Raw genomic sequence first — 24,496 nt, forward strand, 5'->3', positions numbered from 1 at the left:
ATCGCCACAGTCAATAGGAGGGTGAGAGTGAGGAAGAAGGATCAGGTGAGGAAGAGGGAACTCTCCTCATGGATCCTAAGAGCTCAGACTTCACCGGAGTTCTCTATACAGTTTCTATACAGCTACACTGCAAACCCTTCCTCACAGCCGCTTGTCTGTCACCTCCCGGCTTCTTGCTGTGTTTGCTGCCCTTTACACACCTTCAATGGAGTCATTCCAATTGTACACATGCTTCATACATCTTGGTTCTAGGGAGAGCCCAGGACCATAGAACTTTACACATAAGGCATTTGTGGTTGAAGCACAAATGGGAATGTATAGATGATTGTAAGATTAAAACTGATGTCAGAGCTGTTGAGTCTAGTCTCCCCCCCCCACCTTTGTATGTTCTCTTTTATTTAGCTAAAGATTCTTAGAGGTATACCCTTAGGTGAACCCTAAATGCCAGCATCTTTTAGTTTCAAAGTACGTGGAAGTTTCACTTTTAAACCACTCACCTGGTAGGTAACCAGAGAGTTCAAAGTTAAAATATTAAATAAAACCAGGAAAATTCAACAAAATAAGGGAATCAACCCAGAAGAATGGAAGGGGAGGCTTGGGAGGCAAGCTGTATATTTCGTACCTTGGGATATTTCTGAGAAACTGTTTGTCATAAAGTGTATAAATGACAGCCACGAGCACAGTCACGCCGATGACAACAGCATCTAGGGTGTTCAGCACGTCAGAGAAATAACGCTGTCTCCTGGAGTGGGGAGACATCAAGGTTTTGGAGCACAAGTTATTCATGAAGAGCTCTATATTCAGCCCTATTGGCAGTCCCAGGAAGAATTGGGTGTGTTGTTTTACACTCTCCCGAGATTCTAACCCATTTACTGTCCCATGGTCCCCACCCTGTCAGCTGCACGTAATTCTGTCCCCAGTATATATGTTTTATAGGATATGAAGGTTGGCTGGACTTGAGGCTTAGCCGTGTAGACTTTGAGGGTCCTCATGCCATGCTGGGGTAGAGCTATTTAGTGACACAGCTCTCCTCTGCTGGCACCTGGGAGACCACCTTCTATACTGGTTTCAAAGTCCACCCTCATCTTGACACCTACTCCAACACACTCCTTGTAGATCAAGCATTCAAACAGATAACTCTAGTGGGTTCAAATCTATTCCCCTATCTATCTATCTATCTATCTATCTATCTATCTATCTATCTATCTATCTATCTATCTATCTATCTATCTATCTATCTATCATCTATCTATCCCATGATCTCTCTCTCTCTCTCTCTCTCTCCTCTCTCTCTCTCTCTCTCTCTCTGTCTCACCTATCTAAAAGGGTTTGGATAGCAATTCATACTTGGTAAGTAAGGAGCAGGACTGAACAAGAGGCCATCCACTGCCTTCTCCTATGTAAGTAGGGGCGTGAGGTGCTGTGCATTGCTGGTGAGAAAATTAAGCTGAATATGGAACTTAGAGAAACTGTGGTTGGGAGAGTGTATAAAAAGAACCCAGAGATGGAGAGGGCTCAACAATTTTAGACTCAGGATCTGGCTTTTTACGTATTCTGGGGTTTCAATGAACTGAAGTGGTCTGCCTAGGGCAGAGACAGACTTCCTTCAGGCATGAGCATTGGTCTCTTATAGAAAAGCTTCTTCTGATTCTGAGATGGCATCTATTTTTAGATTGATGTTTTCCAATATGATAAGGGATTTCTTAATGCTTTCATTAGCGCATGTAAATTATACAAATAATAGACTTCATTTCGTCTCCCAATACATGTGAATAAAATATTTTGCCCATATTCACCCCCGTTACGCCCTCTTGTTTCTGCCTCCTGCTAATGCCTTCCTCCTCCCACCTGGCCCCCTTCTACTTTTCAGTCTGTTTTGTGGTCTGAGTTGCATTAGGGTTCCTAAGAGGAGTATGGCTGAGGGATGATTCACGGAAGCACGGGCACCTTACCAAGGGCTAAATCACTGAAGAAAATGTTGAGAGCGTCCTCTTTAGACGCCAAGAAACTGGGCAGTAGACAATTGTCCGTACTCAAAAACGGGCATGAAGATAAAAAGAAATCGTAGGAAAGTGGAGAGACTGCACTCTGGGATGCTCTGAGAATAAAATGAAGCTGGAGAACATATGCCTAACTCGCAGAGCGATCCAACCTCAAGGCGCGACTCACCCACCCATCTGCTTGGAAAACCAGTAAGTAGAGGTCAATTGTCGGTTTTATGGTAAATGTTGCTATTGGGAAGAACATGCCTCTGGATTCTTCTGCACTATAATTAAAGCTTTTGTTTCCTTTGAAGTATGAATAATATGTGATGTATTCTTTAATGTGTCAATTACAAATTGTATTTGTAATTTGAGTCAATCGAATATTAACATGTGTACATTGCACTCATGCTCTCTTATTCACGTACATATACACACAGTGGCTGCCTGCCTCATCCTTGAAGCCCATTTAAGTTTCAGCAATTGTGGAATCATGTACAATAAATCGTAAAGTAGGGTCACGACGATAGCTGTGATAAAGCCACTCCACATAGAACTGGTTTTAGATTATTGCTTTTTCTGTGGAACATACCTACAAGGGGAATTATTTGGATGAAGAAGGACCCACTGTTTAAGCTGATCTGACAGTTCTTATAGAATACTTCTCATCTCACTACAGAAATAGCTTTATGTTTAAACGAAAAAGAATTCACACTTACCCTTCCACATACACTCGGAGAAGAACATCCACAAGGAAAAATAAAGCAATAGCTAAAGAAATGGCCCGATATTCCAAAGGAATATAAATATTCTTTTCAGTGGCACGTAGATCGATAGCCACAAGAAATACATCCAGAAAGATCAGGAGTATTCCAAATATTCTAAAAGAAACAAATAGAGTGGAGATGTTACCTCCATAGTTACACAATATTAAAGCCAATGGTCAGATGTTCCCAAAGTCCTTTTTAGACCTAAATTGTCCTATGGGAGACAGAACAATGTTCCTCTAGAATCTTTAAAAAAAAGTTCAGTTTTCACCCAATACAAGTAGTGGTTAGGAGGTAAAGTGTCACCAAGCCCCTCCCTACTACTTTCTATGGTAGGGATGTGATTTAGTGCTCCAAGCTAGAACAACAAATCTGAATTAAAATCGCAAGCTTCTTGGTATAAACTCTGTAAATGCTCAGAATTCATTAAGGAGGTTCTACAAATTTCTCAAAATAAATTAAATCACATTTATTCAAATATATTTAAGACTTTAGCAACGGAAGGGAGTAAAAACATGGGTAATATATTCCCTTTAAAAATGCTGTAACCAGTAAGAAGTTTTTCTCAGTGAAATTTTCAAAAAATTATACTCATGGGTGCACGCATGGATCCTGCTCACAGGGTGGACGCATGAGAAAGAATTCAATCCCATAAATATTTGCATGATTACTTGAATTCTTAAGTGTCCCTACGCCTTTTCTTGCATAGTTTCAAAGGAAAAAAAAACCCTCCTTATAAATTCACTATTTCCCTAAACTACCAGATGAATCAATTCAACTTTAAAGAGTTTTTCTTTTAACAACTAGTCAATTGAAATATTATTATTTTTTGGAATTAGCAGGATAGCTCAGTAGTCAAACACCTGTCACTCAAGTTTGAAGACCTGAGGTCCATCCTCAGCACCTATGCCATGTTTGGAGCAGTACAGCACCTGTAGTCCCAGCTCTAGGGAGGCAGAACAAAAGGGTCCCTGGAGCTCATTGACCAGTCAACCTAGCTTAATCAGTGAGCACTATGTCCAATGGGAGGCCATATTTAAAAAGAATAAAATGACAAGATACCGAAGATACCCAATGTATATCTGTAGCCTTTTGTACACAGAAACAGACACACACACAAACATAAACACAGAGGCACACACACACACACACACACACAAGCATACACACACAGACACACAGACATACACACACAAACACACCACACACACATACATACACACAGAGTCAGACAGACATACAGTCACTCAGACATACTCACAGAGAGACAAACACATACAGATACACACAGAGACATAAACACAAACACACCACACACACATGCAAACATACACACACAAACACATACAGACACACACAGAGACACACATACGCACATAGTTATACACACACACAGATACACACACCTGCAAATACATGTACACACACCTACACTAATAGGTAAAGCATCATACACATATAAATTATTAATTTTAAAGGAAGTAATTACATCATATAAATCTAAGTCATCATGTAGAAAAGAAATCTAAGTAAAACAGTTTTGGGAGTGAGTAATTTTGAGTGTATAGAAGATTTAGCTTACAAATATAGGATTTACACTTACAGAATACATGCTTCACTTTTTTACATTTCTGAGTAAGAAAATATTAATATGTGATGATTTAATTTTGAGCAAAGGTTATTTCTTTGTTCATCTTAATGTTCAGTTTTAACCGAACTTCTAAGACAGATTAGACCACATTAAGTGTGGATTCATGAGCTAATTAGTGACATTGACAATGGACATTCTTTTACTTCATTCTGTCTTGGTTTTTGGAGGTCCTGTCTTTTAAAATTAAGCTTTTAAAATTAAAATGTCATAGATATTAATTACTTCTGTTAGACATTCACATACCTGAAGGCAACTGAGGACACAAGGAAATGCACAAATTTCTTAACTGTGCTCCTATAAAAGTAAAATTAAATCAATCACACATCCCCCCCCAACATGTTACGAACTCAACAAAACAAAAGCCCTTTATGAGCATAAACTTTAAATGAAAGTTCTCACCAGTTGCAAACCAAAATGTTCTGTGCTACTAACTAAAATGTTTACATTTTTTTGTTCCTATCTGGAATATTTGTAAATATAACACCATGTGTTGTATATTTAGTAACGTCTTCTGCATGTAAAGTTACGACTCCAGCTTTAAGGGAACATTGAGCTCCAGACTAATCAAATAAAGCATCATGTCATGGAGATGGAAAGGAGTGCTTAGGAGAGGAACAGCCCAATGTCTGCTCTTCCATTAGCAAATTAGGATCTGGGGGGTTGGGGATTTAGCTCAGTGGTTAGAGCGCTTGCCTAGCAAACAAAAGGCCCTGGGTTCGGTCCCCAGCTCCGAAAAAAAGAAAAAAAAAAAAAAGAAAAGAAAAGAAAAAGAAAGAAAAAGGATCTGGGACAAGTCACCAGACTTGGAGAGACATGCTACTTAGAGGAGCTGCAGTGAGCATTCTGGAGACGACCTACTCTACTGGACAGTCTTCCTACACACCGATATGGAGATGAATTTTTATAGAATAACAACAGATAGATGAATTGATTTTACAGAATTCTGGGTCTGATTTAGTTTTAGCAAGTTAGGGTAGTTGATTAAGTTTAAGGAGATGGTTTAGGTTATTTGTCTAGAAGGGCATGATAAAGTTAGAATTAAGAGTAGAATGTAAAAATATCCAATAAAAAAGAGTAGAATGTGCCCCTCCCTTGTAGAGTAGTGAGGGTGGCATAGATTAGAAGAAAAGGAGTCCAGCGAGCCTCCATACTTTACAACCATGTTTGTAATTGGAAGAGAAAAATAGATTTGGAACAAGCTAATGAGCAGAGAAAACATCTCATGCTAGGTTGGGTCTGAGTTCCTGGATCTTGTGATCTAGGGATGTGGCCTCAGGTTTCAGTGTGAACCATTGGAAAGACAGGGTTTTGACAAAGAGCAGCTGATTCTATTGTGAGAATAAGAATAGAGAAAAGATGATTTGTGAGTTTAGCTAAACAAGATTTCAAAAATGAGATATAAGATAGATGATCTGTTTCTCGATAACTATAAATCATCATCAGCTAAACATAGGGGGAAAACTTGCCACTGTAGACTTGGCTTGCTTAAACTTTGTCAATCAATAACAAAAAATTGTTGCTTTGTGGTTATGACGAACTTGTGGAGAGAAAGACAGATGGAAAATGTTTAGTTAGGCCTGAGTTTCAAAAGAAGAATATATAATCAGTAATGCTATTGTAATTTCCTCTTGTGCAGTGACTTTAATCTGTTTTTGAAGAATAGGTTCTTGTGGTGATAGTTTATAGAGAGTATGTAACTTGTGGCTATGAGGTAATCTATTTCTTACCTAGAGAATTTTGTCTTAGGTAATCTAAAAAGGCTAAGGTAAAAAAATAAAGCTCGTATGTATGTATGTATGTATGTGAAGTTCTGTGAGCTTGTTGAAGCTTGCTTCATCCACCAAGTGTGTGCATTTGTGTGTGTGTGTGTGTGTGTGTGTTGTGTGTGGGTTTGTGTGTGTGTGTGTGTGTGTGGGTTTTGTGTGTGTTTGTGTGTTGTGTGTGTGTGTGTGTGGTGTGTGTGTGTGGTGTGGTGTGTGTGTGTGTTGTGTGTGTGTGTTGTGTGTGTGGTTTGTGTGTGTGTTGTGTGTGTGGTTTGTGTGTGTGTGTGTGTGTGTGTCTTTCGTTCTTCCTTGCCAGTCCCCTAAGCGTTCAGAGTCTCTCACTGGTCACAGGGAGTGCAGGCCCCAGATAATCAAGCTTTGCTCCCTCAGAGAAAAGTCCGCTGAATGACCAATTACTGACTTTACACCCTTGCCTCAGTTTCCTCTGTTGAAGCCGGCCTTCAACAGAGAGACCTCGGTGTCCTAGCAACAAAATAATGGATTTCTTTTTAAAAATACAAACTGAAGAAGCACTCCCAAACTCTTTCTGTAAAGCCAGTATCTTCCTTATACCCAGAGAAGGTAAAGACACAGCAAAAGGACAGGCAGACATTCCTGATAAACAGAGATACAAAATCCTCCCATACTAGCACACTGAATAAAAACATCTATTCAGAAAGTCATTCTCGGTGGTAAAGTTGGCTTAATCCTAGAAATGCAGTGGCCATTCAACATACATAAGTCAGTACACACAGTAAAGCACATAAGTAACTCGAGAAAAGGCATATGATCATCTCAAGAGATGTAAAATACAACCTTTGGCAAAAATCCAACATGCTTCATGATAAAAGCCTAGGGAAAGTAGACCTGGAAGTGATGCACCTTAACATACTAAAGGTTACATATGACAAACCCATAACTACATTGTCCTAAACGTAGACAAACACGAAGCAATCTCATTAAAACCGGGATGTGATAGGGCTGCCAATTTTCCTCACAGTGTACAGCCAGAAGTACTAGCCAGAGCAATTATGCAAGAGAAGGAAATTATAAGTCTACAGACAAGGAAAGTCAAATTATCCTTAGTCGCGGATGGTAGCATATTGTACATAAGAGATCCCAAAATTCCATCAGAAAACTGCTAGAGATGGTAACAGTTTCAACAAAGGGGCATGGTACACAATCACCTTACAAGACCTTTTTGATACACCACGGCCAACATAGAGAGAGAGAGAGAGATCAATGGCATATCCTGATTGACAATAAAAAAAACTAAGAATAAACCCAACCAAGGAGGTGCAAGGCTCCTACAATCAAACTTTCAAATCTCTGAAGAAAGTGACTGAGAAAGACCCCAGAAAATGGAAACGTATCCCATGAACATGCATAGGCAGCACTGGTATTGTGAAAACGACCATCCTACCAAAAGCAATTTAAAGATTCAATTCCATCTGACTCAAAATCTCCATCCCGTTCCTCACAGAAATAGGAAAAAAAAATCCTAAAACTCACATGGAACCAGCAAAGACCCTGGATATCCAAATAATCGTGAACAAAAAGAATAATGCTGGAGTGACCGCCATTTCTGACCTCAAGGTATATTACAGTAAAACAATAACAAAGTCATATGACCTCCGATAAAACCAGATAAGGTGAATCTAATAGAAGAGAAAGTGGGAAAGAGCCTCGAACACATTTGCATGGGGGAGACTTTCCTGAATGGAACACCAATGGCTCGAGCTTCTGTAAGGCAAAGGATACTGTCAATAGGACAAAATGGCAACCTACAGATTGGAAAAAGATCTTTACCAAGCCTACACCTGATAGGGCTAATATCGAAAATATATGAAGAACTCAAGAAGATAGACTTCAGAAAATCAAGTAACCCAATTAAAAATTGGGCTCAGAAATAAACTGAGAATTCTGAACTGAGGAATCTCCAATGGCTGAGAAGCACCTAAAGAAATGTTCAAAATCCTTAGTCATCAAGGAAATGAAAATCAAAATAACCTTGCAATTCTACCTTACACCCATTAGAATAGGTAAGATCAAACACTCCAGGGACAGCACATGTTGCCGAGGATGTGGAGAAAGAGGAACACTCCTCCACTGATGGTGGGATTGCAAACTGGTACAACCACTCTGGAAATCAGTCGGGAAGTTTCTCAGAAAATTGGACACTGAACTACCTGAGGACCCAGCTACACTACTCCTGGGCATATATCCAAAAGATGTTCTAACATATAACAAGGACACATGCTCCACTGTTCATAGAAGCTTGTTTATAATAGCCAGAAGCTGGAAACAACCCAGATGTCTCTCGACCAAAGAACAGATACAGAAAATTTGGTATATTTACACAATGGAGTACTACTCAGCAATCAAAAAGAACTTCATGAATTTCATAGGCAAATGGATGTAACTAGAAACTATTATAGTGAATGAGGCAACCCAGACCCAGAATGACAATTGCTACCCGTTCTCTCTCTTATCCACAGTTCCTAGTTCAACTCTTCAGATGTGGGAAGACAACATGGAGTAACCACAGACACTAGGAAATGCGTAGACGCCTGAGGTGGATGTGGGGGTGAGAGGGGAAGAGCAGAATACAGGTGATATGAAGTTCTTATACGACAGCAAAGCTTACTTCTAATGGAGTAAAAAGGAAATGCTTGCTTTGCTCAATCTGCCTGAATTTTACCTCATCCCTGACAACTCCACTAGGGAAAATGTTTAGCTAATTGTGCAGAGTTTAATAAAGGGGTAGGGTGACCGTTTTGGAATGAATGGTCTGAGATTTTTTAAAAGTTATTTAAAGCGGAGATTCTAGAAGACTTATTGCATTCATTAGGTGGTCATTTGTTTCCCATGTAATATCTGAGCAGGAAGAAATTACAATAGTGACTGGCTACTTTCATTCTGGTAGCACTTTTACCCTCCATAGCACTGATAGAAGTTGATGATGGCGACCCAACATGGCAGAGATCCACCAGCGGTTCCTTCTTGCCCCTCAGATGCCAAAGTCACTCACCAGTATGACTCTCGGATGTCAACATGCTCGTCCTCGTCGTACAGCTTGGAGATCTGGTTTAACTTGCTTTAGCACCAACGAATGCAGAGAAACGTCATTAGAGACTGCTACATTTAACAGTAACGTGAAAACAGTTTGACCTGGAACCCCTTTGAATCTATGAGATGACTTTTTAGGAAAATAAATATTTAGAATCATTCCTCAGCAAACTCTCTGCCCGGGGACATTGTCTCTGTGCATATATATATATATATATATATCCTCTGTATACACATATACATACACATACACATGCACATACATAAGCAGTCTTTATGACACCATCATTGCAACATGAAATATACCAATCTTTTAACAAAGTAGTCTACTGATCCTACAGTGTTTGTCAGCACTAAAGATTAAACACTCATCTAGCAGCTGAGTGAATTCAAAGACTTATTTTGGGTTGAAATATGCACAGTAGGGGGTTGGGGATTTAGCTCAGTGGTAGAGCGCTTGCCTAGCAAGCACAAGGCCCTGGGTTCGGTCCCCAGCTCCGAGAAAAAAAAAAAAAAAAAAGAAAAGAAAAGAAATATGCACAGTTACCCTACAGTTTCTAAGATTATTAAACACTTAAATCTTATATGCCTATTAGTTGTCTGGAGACTGGCACTTAATATTACCTAAAATTAAAACTTGTATACTATTAAGACGTCTTGTGGCTTCATAAAGCAAATTTTTTAATTGCCCCATCTAAATCAATCTGTGTTGTCATTTTGGAGGTTACACTTATTGCAAAATTCAGCCAGGAAGTGAATGCTGCCCTTCCTAGTTTCCTGGTGTGTGAAAGTCTTTATACCACCCTGTGCTTTTCATAGACCGCAGAAGTTGTCCTGCCCTTGGATCAGATTAGACTAAGTAAAAGTCTGAAAGGACGACTCCACTGTGGGAATGGGCTTGAGACACTAGTATTATGAAGAGGCAAGGGGGGCAGCTGGGGGGGGCAGCTCCAGGGGGAGGGGCAGCTCTAGAGGAGAGGGACACGTTTAAGGTCTATTACTTTGATTCTTTTCTGGCTAGGGTTCCATTTTCTTCCTACTTACTGTCATCTTCCTTCTTGCCCCAAATAAGTCTTTTTCCTGCCTTGCTCATTCTCCCCTCCCCCTTTGATTATTTTATTTATTATTTATTTAATTCACTTCACATACCAATCACAGCCTTCCTCTCTCCTCCCACCCCCATGTAGTCCCTCCCTGTCACCCCCTTCTTTTCTCCTCTGAGAAGGGGGAGGCCTGCCCTGGGTACCAACCCACCTTGGAACATCAAGTCATGCAGGACTAAGCACATCCTCTCCAGCTGAGACCACACAAGGCAGCCCAGTTAGGGGGAACAGGATCTACAGGCATGCAGCAGAGTTAGGGGCAGTCCCTGCTGCAGTTGTTGGAGGACACACATGAAGTTACATAGGGGGAGGGACTCAGTCCAGCCAATGCTCACTCTTTGGTTGGTGGTTTAGTCTCTGGGAACCCCTCTGAGGGTCCAGGTTAACTGATTCTGTTGGTCTTCCTGTGAAGTACCTGTCCCTACTGTGGAAACCCCTCCATCCTTCCCCTAACTCTTCCAGAAACCTACAAGAAGTGCAGGCACAAAGGTGGAACTGACTCCTGCTCAGTCTAACTGTGTCACACGGGTGGTTGCAGATTAGAAGTAAAATACCCTCTTGTAAGCATTTTCTCTTTCAACTAACACAGAAAAGTACCTACAGATGCTACATACAGCAAGACGACTTTTAAAAATAACAACCTACGTTGTTATTTATATTTCTAAAGAGCTCCCAAGTCTCAGTATCTTACTTTTCTGTGCATCCAAGTACATTGGAATGTATGCATCTCTTTGTGTATGTATATGTATATGTAAATGTAATATATATATGTATATGTGTGTGTATGGTTTGTCTGTATATATATACACACAAATATATATATATATACATATATATGTATATATATTTTTTTATCTCACCATTTGTTGATTTGCTCTTCCTGGATTTCTTCTGATATTAATTCAGATGTGCTGCTAAGGGAGTTTTTAAAAACATATAGTCAGATACCACATGCTTTTTAAGAACTGGCTTTTTTGTTCAAATTAGTTATATTGACTGCTTGACATTCATAAACTTGTTAGCTTAGTAATTTAATAGAACGGGTTAAAATTTAACATAGCAAAAACGACAAAGTTTTAAGCACTATTCTTTCATATCGAAAGAAACGCCAATGCAAAAACAGTATTTTGTAGTTGAATTTACTTTAGGTTCGAGTTTTATATCCATTTTTACTAATATGCATTGCTGTGATATTTCCACGCAGAGCTACAGAATGCACTCAACATATCCACCCAGCCTCTGTTCACCCAATTCCACAACCGCCTCAGTCCCTTGTAAACCACCATGCTGCTTTCAGATCAGCTCTTCTCTTCCTACCTCAACCCCACCCCGCACATAGAAGAAATCATGTGATACTTTCTTTCAGTATTTACCTCACTTCAGTTAGATAGTATCAACCAGTTCTATTCATTTTACTGGAAATGAAAGAATTTTGTTCTTTGGGCCTCAACAATATTCCACTTTGTCCATACATCACATTTTCTTGGTTCACTCATCCCTTGGTAGACACCTAGGCCCCATGTACCACCTAACTCCTGAGAATAGTGCGGTAATACACGTGGGGATATGAGTACCTTTATTATGTGTAGATTTGATTTCCCCAGAGTCTATGCCAAGGAGTGGGGTATCTCTTCCGTTTGTTTGTCATTTTTAAACAGCTTGGGTTTTGATATTTCTTGAGTCTTTACTATATTCTCAGTATTGATGTCTGCTGAATGAATGCTTGAGAAACATTTCCTACCATTCTGCACATTGTGTCTTTACTCTCTTATTTCCGGTACAGTGCAGAAGCTTTAAAACTTCTTAAAATTAGGTTTATTTGTTCGTGCGTGCCTGTGCATCTGCGCATGCGCGTGCGTGCGTGCATGCGTGCGCGCGTGTGTGTTGTACATGTGCCACAGGCCAACTTGCACAAAGCACTTCTCTTTAACCATGGGAGGCATCAGCTTTAGCAGCAGTTGGCGATCTTGCCCGGTTGAGAAGCTTCTCACTCTTAGGTACTCTTTATCAATTTCACGTTTGTTTCCTTGCTTTGGGGGGTGGGGTTCCTTATACTGATAACCATCACCTGTGCCAGTATCGGAAAATGTTTTCCCCTGGTAGTTTTTAAGTTTCTGGCCTTGTATCAAAGTCCTTGCTACATTTCAAGTTGGTTTTTGTGCAGGGTGAGAGATAGGGATCTTCCGCGTGCGGATGTTGAGGCCCCACCTCACCCCCACCCCCACACTATTCATTGGAGAGGATCTCCTCAGAGTTTGATTTCCAGCACCTATGCTGAGAATCAGCCGGTTGTAGGCCTGCGGATCTGTTACTGAGTTTTTGTCCTGTTCCATTTGTCTATGTGCTGTTGTATGCTGGCACTACGTGGCCTCACTGTGGGCATGTGCTACGGCTCTGGTATCTGTCTTCCCGTCAGGTGCTTTAGATGCCTCTAGCATTGCTCTTTCTGCCTAGCATTGCCTTAGCCCTTTAGGGTCTTTTGTGCTTCCGTACTTATTTCCGACTCGCCTTCTAAGATTTCCAAAGACTATCATTAGCATTTTATAGAGGCTCTACTGATCCAGACCCTACTGTCTTCTTAGCTACCCGTCTGTCTTTGGAACCTTTTGTTATTTTCAATGGCATCTACTATTGTTGGATATTACCCGCCCCCCTCCAAATTGTGGTTGTTTCTCTTTGTCCCTCAGGTATGGCACCAATTGAGAACCTTCCAAGAGGATTAACTGTAGCTGTAGATTGTGGCTGCAGACTCTTGCCGGAGAGTGAAGGATACAGCTATGGTGTATTCGCTCCTCTTCTTACTGTTTGAGAGCATTTCTGTCCCTTCACACTTCTACCCACCCTTTTCATCCTAAATGGGTATTTCTCTACCCTTGGCCTATTCCATTGCTCTGCCACACACAGACATTTTAACATTTGTGGGTGGATTTTAGCTACTAAACCTAAGAGTAAAGACCATGGATAAGAGGGTTCCCTCTTTAGTATTCCTCTTTTTTTGTTCCACAATTTAAGGCACGAAGAATGTTTCATGCAGAAGCATTGACAGCATGACAGAGAGAACACAAGAGTACAATAAATGCCTCGACCTTAAACTCTGTGTTACACAGGAAAGAATCCGCTGGTGTACACCGAGGGGAGAGGGGCAGAGAAAGAAGTATTAATCTATTTATATCTTACAGAATGCTGGTCGACACAGATGAGTGTGTTTTCATTATACTTGAGACTTGGCTACTATAGGATTAAAAAAAAAAAAAAAAGATAAGACACCGTATGATTCAAGTGAGTTCGAGTTCATTATAACCCAGTGACTGTAACTGTCATTCGAGCTGTAAACTATTTGAACCTTAGGATTTTTTTCACCTACAGGGATAGCGCTGTCGTCCAGGGGGAGCACACCTGCCTGCCTAGTACGTGCCCTAGCAATAAAGCGAAACCTCACATGTAAACCAACTGTTGGCAGCCTAATAAGTCACAGCCCCTACAAATGGTGTTTCGGGTGTTAATAAATATTTTAGTCTTGTTTAAAGAGGTAAGCTGCTGGATGTTGCGACAGACTGTGTAACTCCAGCTTTTGAGAAGCTGAGGCAGGAGGATCACAAGATCAAATTCAGCCTGGGCTTCATAGCAAGATGTTGACTCAAAAAACAAAACAAAACAAAACAAAAAAAAAACAAAAAACAAAAAACAAAAACAAACAAACAAACAAACAAACAGCAAAGCGTAGAAAAAAACTTAAGTAAGGCCCTTGCTACTGAACCTAAACCAATGGGTAAAAGTTATGGTGGCATTTATTTTGAATCTAATTTGGTGCATAGTAGCCAATCCGGGTTATCACATCTAATGTCTTGCTTGCTAAGTAACCCCTCCACCTTCTTACCCTAAGCACCCCTCCACCTTCTTACCCTAAGCACCCCTTCACTTTCTTACCTTAAGCACCCCCTTCACACTCTTACCCTAAGCACCCCCTCCACCTTCTTATCCTCATCAGTTGTTTTTACCACACCAGAAAGGGCCTCTTAGACATGAGCCAAAGTCCTTCAGTATTTGACGGCTTTAGTTTGGGGATACCCGCTTCCTCTAGTAGCTGAGGTCTAGAGAGTGACAGACACATCAAGGGTTCACTATTTACATCTTTTCCCACCAAGTTCCCTGGTATTTCACCATTCCAAACAGGAGTCTTTTCTATGTTTACTTGGAATAATAACATTAAAACCTGGAAATTATAATAATTTTAGCTGATGCTAAACATACTAGAAGGTGGAATAAGTATGAGGTGTACCTCTTTTATCAAATTGATACAAAATGATAGAAAGGTTCATCTATATGCTAGGACCGCTTCTATGAGCCTCCAAATCTTAGTTTCTCTCTCTGCTTCTGTGTACAAGTATAAGGTTACATCTGTATGCATCTCACTTCTGTGTATAAGGTTACATCTGTATGCATCTCACTTCTGTGTATAAGGTTACATCTGTATGTATCTCACTTCTGTGTATAAGGTTACATCTGCTGTATATATCTCGCTTCTGTGTATAAGGTTACATCTGTATGTATCTCACTTCTGTGTATAAGTATAAGGTTACATCTGTATGCATCTCACTTCTGCATATATGTGTAAGGTTGCATCTGTATGTATGTATCTCTGTGAAACCTCACACAGCCCATATTTCAATCCACATAATCTCCATTATTAACTACTGGTGCGTTTCGTTAACAGTTTAGTATCCATCTCACAATTCGCTGGCAGCTTCTTTACCACGTAGCAAAGCAGAATCGTTCAGGTATCTAGACGGTATAAAGAAAAATACAGATAGTCAGACGCCATGTGGTTTCCAAGGTTCAACTTTCTGGCTGAAAGTCACTTAAATTATTCTATAAACTATAGACCAGCTAACATTTACCCACATGGAAGTCTTTTATTGGTAAACTTTTTATATCTTCTTCCTACAAACCACAAACTGACAGCAAGACCCTATTGCTGAAGACAGCCCTACACGACTCACTGAACGGAGAAAAGTCAAGTCGGTGCCTACTCAGAGCCTTCTACCCTACATGCCAGCATCTTTAGGACAGGGAGGTACTGTCTACTCTACCAAAGGAGAAATGTAAACACCAACCCATCTGCAAACATTTTGACTTTCAATGACTTCCTGACTGTAAAGTGTGTCAGGGCGGTGGTGGCACAAAGCTTGGGGGAGGGGGTTACCAACTAATGTCTGCTATGACTTAAGGCCCACTTCTGGGATGGGACCCATACCTGAAACTGCTTGGGTGACCAAGTACAAGATAGCTCAGGGACTAAGGGCAAGGCCAAATACAACTGTTCTACAAAAGAATGTAGCAATAGGGGTCTGGAGAGATGGCTCAGAGGTTGAGAGCACTGATCGCTCTTCCAGAGATCCTGAGTTTGATCCCCAGCAATCACATGGTGGCTCACAACCATCTGCAATGGGATCTGATGCCCTCTTCTGGTGTGTCTGAAGACAGCTACAGTGTACAGTATACAGTATACATAGGATAAATAAATAATTTTTTAAAAAATTTCTTTTAAAAACATGGCAATGAAATGACTCCTAGTGACATTCTGCTATAGTCATAGATCCCTGCCTTGCTCAGCCATTACCATAGTTTTTTTTTTCTCCTGAGGCAGACGGGAATCAATACAGAGACCCACAGACAGATATAGGGAGAGTAAGAGACCTCTGAACCATTCAGCTTTAAAAGGGATGTTTCCACTAAATTCATCCCCTTAGAGTGATGGAAATTGCAGGAGAGGAGATGGGAAGATTATAGGAACTCTGTAAAATCTTTTTTTTTCTTTTTTCTTTTTTTCGGAGCTGGGGATCGAACCCAGGGCCTTGCGCTTGCTAGGCAAGCACTCTACCACTGAGCTAAATCCCCAACCCCCGGAACTCTGTAAAATCTTTAAATTCAATTCCTTATTAACTTAGCCATACTGTGAAAACATTTAACGAGCGAATTCCAAATTCAAATGCAACTTCTAGATATGAATCATTCTTTACTAGGTCAATCTGTCCTTCTCAAGTCCCTCTGTCAGCTGTGTACTTTCAGAAGCATCACAGATAGATGCCTTCTCTGCTTTTACACAAGGAAGGTGGTGGCACAAGCTGGGGGCTTCAATCAAAGTAAAGACGCGGGTATGCATTTGGAGGTACACGGTGCCATATTTCTGGAGAGTGAAGCTCCATTATAGAATCTATTGAATCCATTCCCCTAGGCTGAAGGTTTCCTCTGCTGCCTGCCAAATGCTGTCTTCTGGTTATAAATGGGGTTCCTTTCTCCCTTGGTCAACAAAGGGGACAAACTCCAGGAGATAGAAAAGTATATATAAAGTATATATTTAATATATTACATAATAATTGGTGAGTCTACCCAGGAACTAGAATTGGTAGTTCTAAAAGATCAGAAGAAGCACAAAACCTCCTAGAAATGTCAAAAGCTACACCATGGAGTCCTATCAACATGGCTGCCTAAGCAAGACCAGAACAAAGACAAACCAACAGACATGCTCACATGGAAAGGGAAAAGCCCATGGGGACTCAACCCTAGCCAAAGAACAACAGGCAAGGAAGGAAGGAAGTGGGAGAAATAGTCTTTCAGGGAAGAGCGCACCAACCAGTTATCCAATACCAAGTGGTGAGCTCTGAGAACAGACATACAGGTCGGAGTCTACAGATCGAGCAGGCTGTATTGCTGCATTCATGAAAATATAGATAACTTATTCCTCCTTTCGTCATCTTTATTCAAAAGGCAAAGTTTATTATGAACAGTTTACATGAGAATACATTAGACTGTTGGAGCCTTGTTATCCCATGAATGTTCCTGAGAGAAAATATCTCAAATGTTAACATCTCAGAGAGTGGTGGTGGTGGTGGTGGTGTGTGTGTGTGTATATAAAATTTTATGTGTTGGTAAATACACACAAGAATACACATAAGTGTGTATTATTATTTCCCTGGAAGCCTAAATTGTATTGGTGATGACTCTACTTAGTCATACATAGTCTTTCCAGTTCAGATGAAGCACTAGTAATGGGTTATAGGGCACCACATGACTTCCTAGACTTCTGTAGCAAAAATTAGTTAAAATCATCAATTTATAAGTGAATTAATCTCTAAAAAATGTTATCTAAACCTGTTATTTGAAGTTAAATATGCCATTTTCTCTGGAAATTATATATATGTGAGAATATATATATCACAATTTTTAATAACAAATTCTTTAGTCCTATCAAAAATATTGAGTCATGTGTCTAGTTATGGTCATTCTAATCAGCCCGTGTTCACCTTCCCCTGTGTAAGTGTGTGAGGTCAGATGTCCATATAAACATGAGTTCATATATGTTTAATTATTTTTAGCAGTATTAGGGGTGAGATAGATACAAGGCCTTGCTGTGCTGATCAAGTTCTGAGGCAAAGCCTCCATCCGAGGAGATTTCACGTGTGGAACATGAGAAGCACCTGGGCAGAGCTCTGGAGATGAGTGACGGGAAGATCCAGGATCTCATAGCCCCTCTCTTTAATATGCTGTGGTCACCTCTGCTCCCAGACCATTGCTGCCTCCCCAGGCTGTAAAGAGGATTCCTTTGATTTGGGAGGAGAACATTTTACATAGAACTAAAGGTGACGAATAACAGAGGTAAGGAGACTTTCCTTTGTTCTCTTTTTCTACTTGATTCAAAAGACAGAATATTCATGAGAAGACATTAGAAACAGTTTTAAAGGGAACTTGCAAGAGCATGGGTGCTCTTGGCAATGAATACATGGATGTAAGCCTATGTGTACACATATGTGTGCAACACATGCCTATCTACTCACACATATACATACACATATCTACCCACGTACTAGTGTATAACTTATACTTCTTTCAATAATTCACTCAAGGAATTCAGTTCATACAGGGTTGTGCTAAAGGATAAAAACAGATACAATAAGGCAAGATGTAACCATATAGAGAGTTTGGAATGCAATACCAGGTTTCCCATACAAATGCTGCTTTGCGTGATTATAACGAGTCGTCCTATAAAAGTAACTCGAGACTGACACACAGTTTCACTTTTACTGTTAAGCCTGACATAACATTAGCAACTGTTGGCCTTTTCTGTGCACTCGGATCTTCAATCTCACTCTTTTCCAAGTCCCCCATTATCCCCTTCTTTTTACCCCCCTTTGCTGACTGTGAGATATAAACAGGTAGCCAAGACCTCAGGCGGTGTTTCCATCCAATACAGTGATGGACTGAGCTCTGGAGCATTAGTTCTAAGTGGTGGCGGATGTTTGGAGGGCAAGGCACGCACTAAACTTTCATCGTTTCCTTTTTTTTCATACCTAGAGTTACAGTGCTCCTTGTCTGCTGCTAATTTCTTTTTGTTGTAAACGAGGTTTTTTTCATCTTTTGCTCCACTCGAGATATTAATCTCTTATTTGCTTTTTCATGTTTCTGCGAGCTAATGTGTTTGTTGCGTGTGTGTTTTCTTGATTAACTTATAACACATACACATTTTCTTGCTGATTCCATCATAGATAAATAATATCATGTCATTACGTGAGAGTTGAAAGTAAACTGTAATAATGAAAAACTATAAATTCATAGACCCTTTTAAGTTCAGATTGGCTATGACCCTCTGCCAGCGTACAAACTGGTTGAAGCTGGTACTTCCTCCTTTCACGTAGACCCGAAGAGGCAGCCTGATGATCCAGTCTCCTTTTAACCAATTTGATCAAAGTTATCCACAGACACTTCGACGCAGTGACAAATGCACTTTGTATTGTCAAGAACTCTGCAGAGTGGATCTTACAAAGCCAAGCCTTCCCTTCTTTTTCAGGACCCTACTTGGTGTACCATGTGTGTGCATATTCGTGGAGGCATGTGTCCTTATGTGTTTACGTGTGAGTGTGTGTGCTGTCTGAAATTAACATGTAACTTGACCGTCACAATTCATTCATGTGTGAGCTACAATATTCGGAAGTACAGTCAGATCCCAGGTTAAATATAAGTATCTTCTGGAACCAGGCGACCATATTAATTCTGAGTTCTGAGTCATGAACTGAATGAGCTCTAAATATCTGCGCACATCACCGATTCGAATTTGGTATTTTTATATCAGAAAAGAGGCTATGTCTACATGGTGGTAACGAATCTCATGGGATTGTAAAAATAGTAACTTGTCTACATTTAGGTAACCGTTCTCTTAATTCCAATACAGAACAGGATTTTTTTTATAGGATTTATTTAAAATTCAGCTACAGTTTACAGACATTTGTTCTTCTTACCAGTTTCAAGCCTTCCTTAGTTTCATTTATGGTGAAAATATGAAGTGAAATGAAGTGTCTATAGGTCTGAGGAAGGCTCTCCGTCTGTGGTGCAGAGTACAGGGCTTAGGATGCCAGCCTTCTGTGGTGGCAGTGCCCTTCTGGGGGACATCTAAGGTCCATCACCTGTAATCATTGTTGCTGAATGTTTTTCCATGTCATGACCCCTGTCTTCTGCAAGTCCCTCCTTGGCTCCTTTCCCCCTCATCCAACCCAGCAGAGTGTCACACACAAGCATACAGAACATTTCCTTAGGGCTTAGCTGGCAATTGCTCAGACTTTCAACAGTTAGGAGATGACAGGAAGGACGCAGTGACCAAAGCTGCTCTTTCTGTAGATGTGTGAGAGTGTCTGCTCCACCCCCATGCATAAATTTAGATCTACCCATCCATGTCTGTCCAAGGGTCTTCACTGGCATACTGAGGCCTCTCGTTTCATTTATTATGTATCCCCAGGTACTAGTTCATATAGGGAAGTGCTACAGTATTTAAGAACGCATATGATCAACATCAGGTGACTTCCTGCGCTTCACCTGCAAATTACCTGTACTAACACATAATCAGTTATTCTGAAACGTCCATCACTTTACCACCAAGGTACATTTTATATTTTAAATAATTTTAAATTTTGTCTATCTGCAATAGACATACCTTGTCTGGTAAAAAGTTCAGTAAGATTTTTTGTCTGATGTTTAGCCAAGCATCAGTTCTCTGCTCTCAAATTATTATTGTTGGGCTCTCTCTCTCTCCCTCTCCCTCTCCCTCTCTCTCTCTCTCTCCCTCTCTCTCTCCCTCTCTCTCTCTCTCTCTCTCTTTTCCAACTACAACTGCAAATGCAGTTTCTAGGTATAAATTCCTTCTACTCTATCCATTTACCCCTTACTATTAACTCCATAGTGTTTCTCTGCTCTTACGTAAGTTCAAGTAAAGGCCTAGGGTGGGGGCATGGTAGGTTTGTGTTTGGGGTACCTACCTCAACATGGAGGCAGAGTTCTACAGGCTGATGAATTCTTCCAGGATCCCCAGCTCTGTTCTTCTTGGCCAAAAGCCCCTCTGATCCTTCATACTGCCCCTCTTCCTAGCTCCAATTAGTCTCTCTCACATTCAGCCAATATTCAACAGATAAAAGTCAGAGTGTCCTAAACATTTGACTGCTACAAACCCAGAATGACAACATGCGAATGAGGAGAATCATTCTTCTGAGAGAGATCCTCTCCCATTCAGCCTGAACTACATTAAAGAGACTGTCCCCAACAAACACCCCAGGAAGCCTGTTTAGAAACAGTTTAAAGATACTCTGTCTTTCCATGCATGGATGCCCCCTTGGAATGCAAATTCCACCCTCGACATCACCAGTTCTAATGCTTGGGTCTGTATGTGTGTAAGCATATTATAGAGGTGTGAACACATAAACACACTTATACGTGTCTTCATTTACATCTTATAACTCATGTTATTAAATTGGTGATTCCATCAAATATCACTGATAGCGACGTATCAGCATGTGGGCTAAAGGGATATGAAAACACATGATCATACCTGAATTATAAGGCAAACTTTCTTTTACATTCAGTTTTTACATATAATTCTAAAATTACATTTTATTTAGTAACAATTGTTCTATAACTTAATACCAATATTCATGTATATGTCATGAATTTGAATGTGAGATTTATTTGAATACCTCAAATCTGTAAAAATGGAGAAGAATCCAAGAGAAGTGAGTAAGGGTTACTTTAATCTCAAAGTGTAATGGTCTTCCTCCATTGTACTTGTCTTGGATCTCACCTGCACATTATACAGAAACCACCTTCTTGTCTCAATGTATGATTATCAAGAGCCTTTATCACATCATTACACCCACCAGCCATGCTGTCTTTCCTGCATGAGTTATAGCCAAGAACCTGCTGAACAGTGATAGGGGAGGCCTGGGACACTGAGTCTCTCTGTCTCTCTGCCTCTCTCTGTCTCTCTCTATCTCTCTGTCTGTCTCTGTCTCCTCTGTGTGTCAGTCTGTCTGTGTCTCTCTGTCTCTCTTGTCTCTCTCTTTGCCTCTGTTTCTCTATCTCTTTGTCTCTCTGTCTGTCTCTGTCTCCTCTGTTTGTCAGTCAGTCAGTCAGTCTGTCTGTCTGTCTCTCTCTCTCTGTCAGTCTCTCAGTCTCTGTCTCCTCTCTCTGTCTGTGTCTCTCTGTCTGTCTCTGTCTCTCCACGCTCCTTCTTTTCTCCCAATTAGATTCTCCCCTTTCCTAGCTCACACTAATCTAGTCTCTTAAAGGAACTCTGAATGCTTCCTAAGGGACTGGCCACTATTTAAAGTGACAGGTTGTCTGGATTCTTTCTTCCTTGTTTTGTTTTAAAATAAATTCAGTCAACTACAAGTCCTATAATGAGACTAGTTAGAAACAGTTTAAAAGGCATTACGATGTCAAAGATATTCTTGAGGTAGGTCTGTCAAATCTCAACTTCTTCCATGGTTTTTATGGGGTTTGTGTGTTTTTTCATGTGTGTGTGTGTGTGAAATATATGCATTTATATAGATTTATGTATTATATGCAAATATGTATATATATGAAAACTCATGATGTTAGAAGCTTGTATGTCTGTGTATGAATACACATGTATTTACATGTGTATATATGTAAATGTATATGGGTGGGTTATTTTAACTCTTTCACAACCGAGATTTTATTGGTCAAGGAGCAGAGTACACAGACATTCCGCTTCTTAACACACGGACCCAAACTCTGAAGGGCCATAGATTGGGTTCAGGTACCCAGAGGGAGAGCTGCCTATGGTTTCTCTTAGAGCTTATTCCTGTGATGTTCCAGCCTCAAGCTTGGCAAGTTTCCTCAAGGTCTCTCATAACAACCAAACGCTCACACTCCTCAGTCCCACCACCTCACAATACCAACTCACATACCCAGAATCTCCATCATTCACAGGGCATCGTCACAACTGTTAGGAAAACGGACTGCCATGACCACAGATGTCACAGTTCTGACAGGGCGAGGACCAAAGACTGGCTTTGTTACGGAATGGCTCTACTAGGAACACGGGACCAGATATAACTGAAAATATTCCAGACACGAATGCACGACTGAGACCCCAAACTGCCATTTAGGATGCTTTGTACCGTGGATATAAAACTACCCCCCTCTATGTAATGTTACGGTGACCCCCGAGACAGTCACAGCCTCTCCTGATTCAGTATCCTGATATTTTCTGGTTGTACCAAAAAATAGACAACCAGCAAAAGATTTAACCTCTTTTTAGAAAAAAATTACACTTAAAAAATGGGATGAGGTGGGATTCCCTCACCTTGTAAAAATGTTTCTAAAGCTATTAAAAAACTCGCATTTACAAAATAGTTGATAAAGATATTCCTCTGGATTGTACAAGAAGGGAGGCGGGGACCACTGACCCACGTGACGCATGCCTAGTCAGACTTGGCTTCTTTCTCTTCTCAGGAGATTGGACTCTGGTTTTCCGTCTCCATTTTCTGAAGGCAGATGTGTGTTTTGCTGGTCAGCCACTTCAACCTGTCTGCCCTTTGCTCCCCACGTCCCTTTTGTCTGCACTTTTTTGTCTGATCATTTATGCTTTCCTGAGACTTTTTTCTGCTTCGCATCCGCCTTGGCAGGGGCGGGCTTAGCCTACAGGCTCGCGGAGCAGCGCTTGGGCTCCACCTTCTGAGCTCCACCCTTAACCTCCTCCTGGGCCTCTTGGAGCAGGGGTGGGAGACGCTGGATGCTGGATCTGTCACGGAGCTGCAGTGTCTAGCGCCACCACACGAACTGCCCCGGTGTATGCTTTTAATTCAGTTCACTCACCTGTTGTTCAAAGTTCCGTCAATGGTGTATAATGACGAATCATTTTCATATCTTCTAAAATATTGAAAAGTACATAGTCAGTAAAAAGTGCCTATGTGTAAAATATAATTACGTTTGGGGGAATCAAATAACTATATTTACTGCCCTTATTATATGTTAGCTGATTTTATATGCATAAACAATCTGTAATTTCTCTGTCACAGGCGGTTGAGGGTAGCTGGGACAGAAAGAGGCCGTCCTCCTCAGAGAAGAGCACACCAATTGATTGTCCAGTGTCAAATGGTCAGCCCCCAAAACATACATACAAGTAATATTATATATGAGCAGGTTATATTTAGGAATATATATGCATATACATACATATATATTATAATAATAAAAGAAGAGGCCATGGATTTGCAGGTGAATGGGGAGGGCACATGGGAGGGTTTGAAGGAGGGAAAGGGAAGAAGCAAGAAATTTAATTATAACATAATCTCAAAAACTCAAAAAAAAATGCAATGCATCCATTAACTCCAAAGTGTATGGTTCATTGGTGTGTTTATTCCTAACTCAACTACACTTTAGAGGTACACAGCTCTCTTACCACATCTAAACTCCTGAGTCTTAACTCTGTCTTCCTCCTTCTGACTTTCAACCCTGGTGTTCCTCTCTTCCTTGGGAGACAGGATGAGGTAGCAGTAGATGGGAGGCAGTGGCTCCATCTAATTTAACGGTGAATTCTCACCTGGGCACCAGCCTTGCCCGCAGGAGAACTTGAACGGTGAGGGAAACGGGTAGGTCTCACTGGCCCATCTCTCTCTGCTGAGCTCTGCACTGCGACCAGCCCACCACTGTCTCTGTGCTCCAATAGAAGTCTCTCTCTCCAGTCAGCACTGTTAGTAGCTCATTTAATAAATATGATCGTTTCCAACGTATTGGTTGTTTTTAAGAGTGAGAAGTACTGGCAGCCCTCCCCCTATCCAAAGAATCTCACTGAGGAGATTTATACAGACACAGC

At 40.7% G+C, this 24,496-nt stretch overlaps 1 protein-coding gene across 1 annotated transcript in view; it reads right to left on the bottom strand.

Annotated features, from left to right (window-relative positions):
* LOC116914632 (phosphatidylinositol 3,4,5-trisphosphate 3-phosphatase TPTE2-like) overlaps positions 1-24,496 on the bottom strand; it is a 91,812-nt gene that overhangs the window by 50,435 nt on the left and 16,881 nt on the right. Inside the window, 9 exon segments of the mRNA XM_032919023.1 lie at positions 623-742; positions 2,702-2,863; positions 4,644-4,694; positions 9,195-9,260; positions 11,196-11,249; positions 13,513-13,563; positions 15,067-15,117; positions 18,201-18,263; positions 23,497-23,550. Coding sequence (XP_032774914.1) covers positions 623-742; positions 2,702-2,863; positions 4,644-4,694; positions 9,195-9,260; positions 11,196-11,249; positions 13,513-13,563; positions 15,067-15,117; positions 18,201-18,263; positions 23,497-23,550 — 672 coding nt within the window.

This window comes from Rattus rattus, chromosome 13 (genome assembly GCF_011064425.1).
Source record: "Rattus rattus isolate New Zealand chromosome 13, Rrattus_CSIRO_v1, whole genome shotgun sequence".
Lineage (NCBI taxonomy): Eukaryota > Metazoa > Chordata > Mammalia > Rodentia > Muridae > Rattus > Rattus rattus.